At 39.0% G+C, this 11,902-nt stretch overlaps 1 protein-coding gene across 4 annotated transcripts in view; it reads right to left on the reverse strand.

Annotated features, from left to right (window-relative positions):
- Nucleotides 1-1,875: 1,875 nt before the first annotated feature.
- PRDM1 (PR/SET domain 1) overlaps nucleotides 1,876-11,902 on the reverse strand; it is a 19,527-nt gene continuing 9,500 nt past the window's right edge. For 3 of the 4 annotated variants that reach the window (XM_075340079.1, XM_075340078.1, XM_075340080.1), the window contains exons 3-7: nucleotides 10,022-10,141; nucleotides 8,502-8,748; nucleotides 5,559-6,652; nucleotides 5,341-5,469; nucleotides 1,876-5,039 (exon numbers count right to left, since the gene is read on the reverse strand). In XM_075340079.1, the coding sequence (XP_075196194.1) occupies nucleotides 4,479-5,039; nucleotides 5,341-5,469; nucleotides 5,559-6,652; nucleotides 8,502-8,748; nucleotides 10,022-10,141 (2,151 nt within the window). In that variant the 3' untranslated portion in view covers nucleotides 1,876-4,478. The remainder of the gene's footprint in view (nucleotides 5,040-5,340; nucleotides 5,470-5,558; nucleotides 6,653-8,501; nucleotides 8,749-10,021; nucleotides 10,142-11,902) is intronic. The other variant, XM_075340081.1, reaches the window with a different exon arrangement.

An 11,902-nucleotide genomic window follows, 5' to 3' on the forward strand; every position in this document is an offset into this window, starting at 1 on the left:
TACAGTTGTGTATTTCACAAGAATGCAGTGGGGAACCACCAGAATAGATCAGGTTCAAGTAACCAAGTAACCATACAATAAATAAATCAAAATATCAACACGGTACTTATCTCATCCTTGCAGTACTGTGAGTGGTGAAAATACACCTGGGTCCAAGTTGACACCTGTAAGAACTTGCCCAACGCGTTTCCCCCCGATCACGAGTCACATCGGGGTTCATCAGGGGCACCCTATTAGGGTAAGTAGCACTGGCTGCAGTCAGCCACGTGTGCACCTCGGTATCCGTCACCGTCGTGGTGCTAGGGGAACTTTTTAGCACTAAGGATCCAAAACTGTACTTCAATATTGAAAGTAATCCTTCTCTTGATCTGGTCCACTTTAACACTGTTTAAATGAGAAAAATATATTGTATCATTGATGTGTGTGTTTGAGTCCTTAGTTATTGATCAGCTTGTTGGTGCAACCTCCCCACACTCCCTCCTCTCCCAGAATAGCTGCACATGAGATCAGTAGAGGGTAAGAAGGGTGAGCCATCGGTGAGCGGGGGCGCCACTGCGTCCAGATCTAGGGTGCCAACCTCCGCGGCTAGGTAGGGCCATCTAAGGGAATTTGGGCCATACCCTGGTTGCACCACTATCATTTTTCTGGTACTCTTCCACGATACGGGATTTATCATGATACGGTATTAATTGATCATTCAATAGAGGACATTTTGACATACCCCAATTTTTTGCCTGTTCCTTTCTGATAGGATTACAGAGGGGTTCTATTGTATGTTGGCATATTGGGGAATGTTTGTCCTGTTTATGTGTGTATGTCTAGGGATTGTTTTATCATGAATTAATAAAAATATATTTTTAAGGGTTTTTTTCTATGGTCAATAATCGTGAGTACACCCTTTACATAAATTCTTCTGGTCTTTGGAACTCCAAGGCATAAGGTTAAAGTGCTAACTAAATGGCGCAGTGAGCAAAGTATAAAGATTGTGTCCTGTGTCAGGAAACACCCTAGGTCTCAATGCCATTGAGAACCTGTCATCAATCCTCAAAAAAAAAAAAAAAAAAAAAAAAAAAAAAAAAATGGGGTGGACAATAGTAATGGGCAAGCGTGCTCGCCACTGTTTGCTACTCAATCGAGCATTGGGTCTGAAGGTCACTGGGAAATTTGAGCATTTTAAAACTCAGATGTTCGAGGCTCGATCGAGTTGTGACGAATACGCTTGCTCATCACTAGTGGACAAACAAAAAAACAAAAATTGTGATAACTATAAGCACTAATTAGGCAACATTGAGTTGCCATCAATCAGAATTTGGCCCAGAAGCTAATATCCATCATATCAGGACAAACTGCAGAAGTCTTGAAAGATAAGGGTTAACACTGTAAATAATTTGTATAAACTTGAGGAATATCAAAACATTTTTTTTTTTTAAATGAAAATGCTTCTAAATAAAAAGAAAAAAAAAAAAAAAAAATTGTACTTCAGTAGCCATAGACACATCTAAGACCTAAAAACAATGAAGAAGCAAACAACCAAAATTTATCACTCAAAACTTTTAGCCATGACCGTATAATTCACAGATAAGTAACTCAGCACTCCAATAAGTTAGATGGAAACATTTATTTAATTGCAATCCAGAAGGTGAACACGTGTGATCCAAGACCTTCGTCTGACCAGATAGAATGATTGTAGCCAGCACTAGGGTTGCAATGACTATTTCTATGGGCGCCAGCAAGTTCCCAAAATTATGGACTAAAATAAATATTTAAACCTACCTCAATTGTTGGCGTGCCAAGTAATTTATCTGTAAGTTTAGCAGGTCCCCCCACCCCCTGCCTGAGATGGGGCCCGTAGAAATAAGACAAAACAAGTTGTATAAAGAAACGCACATTTTTTAGTTTTTAATTTACAACTTTTGACAATTTGCACATAAATAACAATGTAAACCAAAATGTAAACATAAGAAATTTGTTGTTCTAGCAAAGTAAAAAGCCTGTTAACTTTGGTCAGATCATCTTAGAAAAAAACAAACAAAAAACAAGAAAACAAAAATAGAGAAACCACTGTTTGCTACATTCACATGTAATAAAATCCTATTTTTTTTTCTTTTTGTTTTTACTTTTTTTAAAAAGTAACATCTTGAAACAGTCATACATTAAGTCTTTGAAGTGAATACAGAAAAGCACTACTGGCAACGAGTAAGAAGTGTGTGTCCAGAGACAGTAGTGATACTTTGGTATATATTACATTAATACTTTCGACCTTGCTACATTATTTTTTTTTCAGAATTCAGCTTGTATACAGTTGTAACAAACAAGAATTTTTTAAAGCTGTATTTTTTTGGTACCTTTGCTCTGAATCTTGGCATTGTATGAATGGATGGTGTAAAGGTCAGTCATTTTCAGGCTGTACAATGCCAGAAATTGTTTATAAAACAGTGCCGCTGCTTTGCCTATATCTTAGGTTTATGGTGTGTTTTGTCACATTTGGATGCTAGAGTATTCGGCTGGATATCTTTGGGAGTCCGGTTATAGTGATGTCACCATGTCACCAGTAGGGGGAACTCCAGTGACACTTGTAAATCTGAATATGGACCACTTTCTAGCAGTGTGTGGTGTAAATTCCTTGAAGTATATCCACTCCAGGATAGATTAGGTAACCTATACAGGAGTGCATATCCCAATATCTAGCCGTACAACTGCAATATCTTTGGAGTCAGCAAGCAAAGCAAGAGTAGAAGAAAGTGGAAGTGCAGTTTGGAGACTGCATATATTTGGTTTTTCCTTGAAAGCTATTGGTGTAGCCAGCTTTTTTTTTCTGCACCACTGGACACAATCAATGAGGTAAAATTGTCGAACAACTTTGCAATGCCCTTTTCACTTAAATTAACCACAACAAATAAATGTACAAGACACAAAATACTAAAAGGAAATGACTCACAGAAAATATAAATGAGATGAGTGCCAGTAACAGAAGAAACACCTTATTACCCGTGTCTACTACTGGACCATGGGGATGTAGTTAATCCTGCACTTGTCTAATCTGTCATGTCACACAGTATCTTTCTAAAATCTCTCATTCTGGTGTTCTTTAAAAGGGAACCTGTCACCAGATTTGTCCCCTATAAGTTGCGGCCACCAGTGAGCCCTTCTATACAGTATTCTGGAATGCTGTATATAAGAGCCCAGGCCGCGCTGTATAATATAAAAAACACCATTTGCTATACTCAACCACGGGGCAAGCGAGTCCAACACCTCCTCTCTTCCTTCCATAGTTGCCCTCATTCTGTAAAACACTTTCATTATACTTACAAGGGGGCGGTCCTGTCCGATGGGTGTCGCTGCTCTCCAGTCTGGCACCTCCTGTCTGCTGCAATTGCCATCCTTCTTCTACCCAACCCAGTGTAGACGATATGTCTACGTCATCCGCACAGGCACACTTTGATCTGCGCTGCTGAGGACAGATCAAAGTACTGTAATGTGCAGGCACGAGGAAAGGTGCAAGATCGCCTGTGCATGCGCACTACAATACTTTGATCTGCCCTCAGCAGGGCAGGTCAAAGTGTGCATGCACAAGACCTAAATCCACACTGGGCTAGGTAGAAGAAGGACGGCGATTGCAGCAGAGAGTAGGTGCCGGATTGGAGAGCAGAGACACCCATTGGACCGGACCACCCACTAGGTGATAATAAAAGTATTTTTTTTGCATTCTACAGAGCGGCCTGAGCACCAATATATAGTATTCTAGACTTTATATACAAGATCTCACTAGTGGTGGCCGCAGCTTAGAGGGGCCAAATCTGGTGATATGTTTCCTTTAAGAATGGTTTAACATACAGAACTATAACAAGCAGGAGGTTATTACATTAACATCTCATGTGCACTTATGATGCTCTCAAAGTAAGAGTGTTAACAAAAACAAACAATACACTACAATTTGCTTGCAGTGAAATAAATAAACATTTCCATAATGTAATGTCCAGCTTTGGCAACAAAATTTTGATCATTGGTATGGAGAGCTAAGGTGTTTTACACATTAAGTTTCGTTTACTTTTCACTAAGACACTGCAGACAGCATGTACAGCAATGGCCACATTCAAATATACACATTTATAGTCAAAATTACAATGATTTCTCCGGTCATTGTACACTTTTTTCAAATTATTGCTTTTGTATTGATAAATTGCATAATAAATTATGAAGTATTTTTCAGTGACACAATTGGACATAAATGATTGTCTTTTACCATTAATAATTAGAATAATAATAATAATATTAAGTTAATAGGCAATACCCATATCACTGCCTCTTTCCTTGCCCTGAGAATGCGCTTATCTCGGAGTTCCTTCTTGGAGTTTAGTTTGGTCTTCTAGAAGAATTCTACCCATCATAAGCTAAGACCATGCTGCAGCATTATAAATATGCACAAGGACCGGCTGCAGTCTCAACGTCCTATAAATAACACTTGTCCTACAAGTCAATTAAGGGTCCTTTTGGTCTACGGTTTCTTGTTTGACCTTAACTGGTAACAGAGGTAGCGGGGAGTTAAGGGGCAGCCTTATGACGGAGTCAGATTGTTCATAAATGTTGCACCCTGATGTAATTAAACCATTTCCCATACTTCTTGGTACAGATACCTTCGTGTTTGCACCTTCTATTTCTCTTTGAAGAATTGCCATTATTTCTTGCTCCACTGCAGGCGACATGCCAATTGTCTCTAGCCTGACTGCATTGTCACTGAGGTCAAATTTCTGGATCTCTGCATTGATTACACTCAAGTCATCCCTTGTGAGACCAGGCCTTGGAGATGCTGGACAATGTCCCTTCATGTGTATATGAAGACTGCACATGTGAATGTAACCTTTGAGGCAGTGAACACATTTATGTGCTTGTTCCTTTACGTGAAGTCGTTTGTGGAGTTTGAGGTGAACAAATTGGGTGAACTTTGATAGGCAAAGCTTGCAATGATAGGGTTTTTCCCCAGAGTGCAGCCGTAGATGAGTTTTTAGGTTGCTTGTGCTGCTAAACCGTTTATGACACACCTAAAAACAAAGAAAATAATGAGGTTATTCCTTTTATACAGTATTCGTTTCATGGAAGGGTACAAAAAATGGCTGCCTTTATAGAATGCATTTAGAAGGACTGTATGCCCAGACTGACCAAGGGTCTTCAGTCCCAAACTAACAGCCTTGAAAGACTGTTTGTTTGGGTCAGAACATCAGTTATATGCCTGAGCATTGTGATCTGTACATGAACATCTGATTTCAGCCTAATAGTGTTTAAACAATTCTACCTTCTAATATTTTAAAAAATAAAATGTAAAAAATGTTGTAATATACACACCTGGCATTCATGTGGCTTTTCCCCAGTGTGTACCAAAAAATGCTTTTGTAGATGTGCCAGCTGGGTGAATCCCTTGTTGCAAGTCTGACATTTGAATGGCCGCTCACCACTATGAACTCTTAGATGGACCTATAAATAAAAGCTTATTATTAGCTTACAGAAAAATAGGATATCAGAGCCATCAATACAACAAAGTCTTATGTATCTATATTCTGTACCTTAAGATTTGACAGTTGTCCAAAGGTCTTGGAGCAAATGTTACACTCGTATTTTATTTTACCATTCTGTTTTTTGAGTGGGTAGGGAAGAGTCTTATATCCAGTCATGTTCCGTTTGCTTTTAATCAAATTGATGGCCTCATCACTGTTGGTAGTCATCACTGCTGAGGTAGGTTTAGGTTGCATTACATGGTCAGAACTTGCTGCTGTGCCAGCAGTGGGGGATCCACTTGTTGGATTGAACTGCTTATCTTTCATACTAGCAGCAGCGCCTGTGATGGAAAAGGCACTATTGGGTGCAGGAATGAGAAAATCTCGAGGCTGATCAGGCTGTAGCAGTCTGCGCCCTACTTCATGAGGAAGGGAACCAGGAATAGCTGCAGGGTTTAACAGGGGATGAGAGAGGCTTCCACTTCCAAGCATACGGCTGTAAAATGGATACATTCGTGGGAGAAGACTGAAATTATTCATGGCATTGATGTTACTTAGAGGGTTAAGGCTATTGCATCCAAGACTAAGGGGTGGCAACAAGAACTTGGGGAAGGGCTGATGGTATGAAGGTAGAAAGGCTGGAGGTAGATGACTTGCAGGAGGTGCATAGTTAGGCAAGGATGCTAGTCCTTCTCCACTGTATTGTTTATTTAGTGAAGGGTACAAATCTCTGTGGTCTTGGGAAAGTTGATGAGGGGATAGTGCAGATCCATGGCTACTGTGAGGACTTGAGCTTTTAAAACTCTTATCCGGACTACTTCTTGTTGAAGGACTTGATGGTGTAGATGGCGGAATTGGTGAATGCATCATATAAGTTGATCTCTCAAGGCCAAACCCAGCTGAAGCCTTTAAATAATCATCGTGAATGTGGGAGCGGAATGGATACACAACTCTTGGGAATATTGGTTTCCCAGGGCTTGAACTTTTAGTTGGTTCTTTGTCTTCTTGGTCAGGAGTTACAACAGCAATATTATTCAGTTGGATGTCTTTGGGTTTTGAATGATTTGTGTCTTTGAGAATCTCTTCAACACTGTGCTCTTTCTTGGATGTCCTTTTATGAGGGGTTTTCTCTTTTTGAGGAATCTCATCCTCTGTCTTTTGTTCTGAAAAAGATGGATATTAAATCTGTTAAAATAACTTAAATAGTAGAGACAATTTGAAAATGACAGTTAGATAGCAGATATTGCTCTGTTACTAGTGATGGGTGGAGCAGTACACTGCTCGGTGCTTGAAAGGATGAGTGAACACTATGATGCGAGTGCTCGTGACACGGGTTGAGCAGGTCAGATGCTCAGACGAGCTAGACTCGAGTAATGAGTAAAATGGAAGTCAATGATTTGACAGTTCGGCTCCTCTCTCACATACAGTAAGCACTAAACAGAGCATTTCCGGAGGAGGCAGTGGGTTTTTTTTGGGACACAACACATTTGAAAACGTTGTTTTAACCCCCAAAGAAGAGCCATCAGAGACTGCAACTGGCCTTCATTGGGGTGTCTGCTCTCACTCAGTGAAGCAAGCCTGTGTTTTTTGTTCAATGTTTCATGAATGACACATCCAAGCATCTGCAATACTCGGCCATGCACCTAGCATAGCCAAGCACCCCTTATGCTCGATCAACTATAGGGCAGTGGTGAGTATGCTCGCCCCTCAATATTTATTACCAAATAACTGAGTAATACTAATAATATTGCTAGTTACAATCAACTTCGTGTTTGTGGTCCTAGTGTTCAGTTGCTTATCTCTTCTCCCACCTAGAAGTTGTACAGATATAGCCATCTGCAGAACATATTGCAAAAAGTGGGCCCCCTTTGCCGATTATGCACTGGGGCCAAGGAGATTGAAGTATGCTTCTGCATACGGCAGAAAGGTCTCGGGTCTATGGCTGGATTTTTCAATCTAAAGGGTATGAGCAAATGGTATCTTATTCACGGCGATTCCGCCTGAAAAAGCAACATAATGCACAGCAATGTAAAAATGATATTGCTATGCCATTGTTTTTTTTTACTTTAGGTTTTGTAAAAGATGCCGTGTGCACATACCCCAACAGTGATGGGCAAAAATTATAAGATTTCCAATTAACCAAGATATATAAAGCAACTCACTTAAAATGTGAGTAAATAATTGTAGTGGTTTTCTATTGTGCTTTACTTTTAAAGGAAGTTTGCGATGTAAAGCTTCAAGTAGCCAAATAGGTGAAAGTTTAAAAAAAATTAAAAAAAAAAAAAAAAAGATAAGAAACTGACAGTAAATGTGAGATGAAGAGATATCTCACAAGGCAAGCGATGCAATCAACTTTACCCAAAGAAAGGAAGTGAACAACAAATTCTACAGAAATTTCTTCAAATGGCTTGCTTAAAAAAATTCATGCGAAAACACTGGTTTATGTGGTGTCTGTTAACGTGTGAAAATAAATTTAACTTGTTTAGTGCTCCACATTTCAAAATGGGATTAAACTGACATTTTGTTATATATATATATATATATATATATATATATATATATATATATATATATATATATATATATATATATATATATATATATATATATATATGACTAGTGTTGCTAAGGATGAGCTGGCCACTTCAGGGATCATGAAATAATGCCAGATAAGTATTGGAAGTTGAGCTTCTCTGTAAAAAAAAAAAGGTTTTGGCAATTGCCATTTAATAAACTGTAATAGCTGGGTGGCTCAGTGGTTAACACTGAGCCACCCAGGGCTCAAATCCCACCAAGGACAGCATCTGCAAGGTGTTTGTATGTTCTCCTTGTGTTTTTGTGGGTTTCCTCCCACACTCCAAAGATCTACTGATTGGGGGCTCACAATCTAAATTCCCTATGAGGACAGTGACAATCACATTTGTAGAAACAGCGCTATATAAATAAATTGTAAACTGCATAGCCAGTACTGAAAACATGCCATGCATTCCCTCCAATATGCACTTTACTTACTAAGATTCATCAACAGCTCTCCAGAAGGGTACTCAAGCCTTTCTGCAAAGTCCCGACAGTACCATACAAGCAGATCCTGATTGGCTGGAATAGGCTTGATGGAGTAGAAATAGATATCCATACCATTTTGGCAGGCAGCTAGATTCTGTTCTTGACGATTATGTGCTGGATTCACATAGCGCATCCAGTTACTCTTTTCTTCATTGTAGCCATCGATAAAGTGTAAAAATTTGCCTTCTGAATAGATCTACAAAAAATATGCAACAAAAAAAAAATGTATTAGAAAAAACACGAGAATCTATTTAAGGACTAGCATGGCAATAATGTCCTCACTTTTATTATGTTATAAATGTCCCTCCTTCCTTTAATAACCACAATGATATTTAATTGGTCCAACTATATCTAGGATTACGCACACACTAAAAAAGGTACTGAGTCAGGCAGTCTCATTAACATTACTTCAAGCTAAACAGGCTTTTGCACTTGCAGTTTCCCTGGCCATCCCACATTTTCTCCTTAATCATATAAATACTTGGAATGTAGTCATTTTGACAGAACACTGGGTGGAGCAAAGGTGAACTTCACCTGCCAAAACAATGACTAGAGTTGGAACGGGGCCAGTCCCGTCACTCATCCTTTGCCAGGACACTCACTTTTCCTCATGCTTGACAAGCACTGTCTTGTGAAGCTTTGCCCTATGAAGCTATAGGGGAGGGAAGTCTCATTTTCACAATCCACGGTTAAAAATAAAAATACAATACAGTTACGATTGTATAATTAGGACTCAAAAATGCCACGAGACAAAACTTTTTATGCTTCTTTTAGCATGTTGTTCCGCTTATGAAAGTGAGACTACAGGAAAGGCTGATGCTTAAACAAACAATGCTTTGTGTTCTGGTCAATGGACCTCAAAGAGTGCATGGTTTTTACATCTAAAATCTAGTACATATTCCGGGTTGTCTGGAGGATTGAAATACTTGCATTCTGAGGTCTAAACATTTTTGCTTTGGTCTACTGTTACAATGGAATTTTAGATTAATCTTTACACATTTTACACCCTGTACATCCATATGTGTGTTTACAACAAGTATAGTTCTGGAGACTGACGGAGACTTAGAGAAAATAAGTGAGAAAAGAACTAATGGAAGTTAGGTAGAACTTTCAAAGCTTAGGTTCTCCTGAATATTAGCAGAGAAGCAATAGGGAAATGACTACTTTTTTAGTATTAAAAATAAGGCTTGTGTTCACACGTTTACCAAGAAAGAAACTACCTAAAAGCGTGCTATTTCCATGTTACACAGCACACTGAGGCTGCTGACTCACAGTTCACTTACAAGAAATAATGTCACTTTAGGGGTTTGCTCAACCCCAAACATCCTCTCTTTCTATACATGAAATGAAAGGCTTTTCTCCCAAGCAGACAGAACTATCACACCCTGTTTTCTTAATAAAGTCTGATACAAGAAGAAAAAACTAAACAAACAGAAACAAAAATTATTCTTTACAAATTAAAAGCTTACCCTCCAAAAAAAATTCCTATTGCCATTTTCAGGAACATTGTCGATTGTGTAGACCTCTCCTACAAACGGCCCAAAACGGGTTCCTTTTGGAACATACTCTTTGCTTAAGACACCACTCACCTGTCCAAAAACAAACAAAAAAAGTTAGAAATAGTCATTAACGTTAAACATGACAGAATTCTACTTGTCAATATATCAAAAAAGTATTTTGCTACAGTAGAAGATTGGCTACATTTCTGTCCTGAATTCTTGTGAAAGGGCAGAGAATATGTGCAGGATGAGGTTGTTTGCCACCTCTGCCAACAGAGGGCGATATAGGCAGGATAAAACCCAGGGTGCTGAAGACTGGCCAGTCACACTTCTATTGAATCTTGACAAATATGTATTAGATTTCTTACAGTTTACTCATATCTGAAACAGATTTCTAGATTTTGCACTTGGTGGAATGAATATTAAAGGAAACAAGATAATGGAAATTGATAGGAGAATGTATACCTCTATAGATAGATACATATGTTTGACCTATTCCCACCTGCCACTTAATTCATGAACAGGAGGGTTTCATGCTTCCCCACAAACACTTTCATGTATGACATTTTTCTACTAAAGTCGTGATTAGCACAGTGCACTTGTAAGACATTCTTGAAAACCCCCTTACTTGAAAGAGTCAAGGTAAAAAAGAAAAAAAACCCAAACATCTGCTGCTTAAGTTTCAGTGACACAGCAATACTTAGATGACTGGATATGAGACATCTGAAATTACCTGCTCTAATTGTGAATTAGGCAACATATCACTTTAGAGCTTGCTGGAAAATGATATGATTTGGGTCCTGTCTACACTGTGTTGATAGAACTGCCTAATAGTCAGAGTTGGCCACCGAATCCGTCTGGGCCTCGCGCTCTGCTTGCATGGCTCTGCTGAGTGCTTAGAAATCCATTATCCAACTTCTAATCTAAACTAGGATGAATCTGCCACTGGAACTGGCCCAGAGGTCCTTATGATTCATTGTCGGGGCAAGGCCTTTTCTATAAACACTTCAGGAGAGGGAACAGAGGGCTTTTAGCAAGTCCATTCTTAATCTTCCCCCCTCCTTGCCTACTCCATTTCTTCACAACCACCAATGACCTCTCCACCAATTTAAAAAAATCAATCATTATTCTGAACCATGGAGTGCAGCCTGATAACCAGAGGCAGAACAGACAGAAAACAGTAACCCCTCTCCTAGAAAAACATTCTGGGTGGAGGTAGTAAAAGGAAACACTTACTGCCTTGCAAATTAGTATTATGATACAAAATATACCCTTCGTTGCTTTATACATGATTCAACAGCATAATAAAGAGAGCAAAAGTCCAGTCATTGGCCATTTGAAAAAAAGAATACACAGGTATCTAAACCAATTCAGTGATTTTTGGGGGTGATTTTAAACAGTACTCTGAGCAATAGACTATATAAGAAAGCACTGATTTATATACACTGTGTATGAAACAATGAGAGCAAAGCTCTAAAATATCAGGTCAACATAAAAGAAAACGCAAAATCATCCTACAAAGCAATACCACATCATAATAATGTTAGGTTAGAACAGAAAGGAAAACATCCCAAGAAGCTGATCTGCCGGAAACCTGTGGAATGCAGTGGCATGAAGGAAAGGGCTCGGAAAAAACAGCTGATTTTAGCCGTACACCTCACTATAATTGCCATATAAAACTTTAGACCGATGTTGCTCACTTCACAGCCCTTATAAAAACAAAAACGTAAAGAATGCACCCGCTCAGACTGTTCTCAGTGAGAAAAAGAAATGTAGACAGGTAATCTGCCCTGGAATCTATGGAGGAACCTGAGGTGACACCAAACAATGTTTCCTTCCAGGCGTACATCT

This window comes from Anomaloglossus baeobatrachus, chromosome 3 (assembly GCF_048569485.1).
Source record: "Anomaloglossus baeobatrachus isolate aAnoBae1 chromosome 3, aAnoBae1.hap1, whole genome shotgun sequence".
Taxonomy (NCBI): Eukaryota; Metazoa; Chordata; class Amphibia; order Anura; family Aromobatidae; genus Anomaloglossus; species Anomaloglossus baeobatrachus.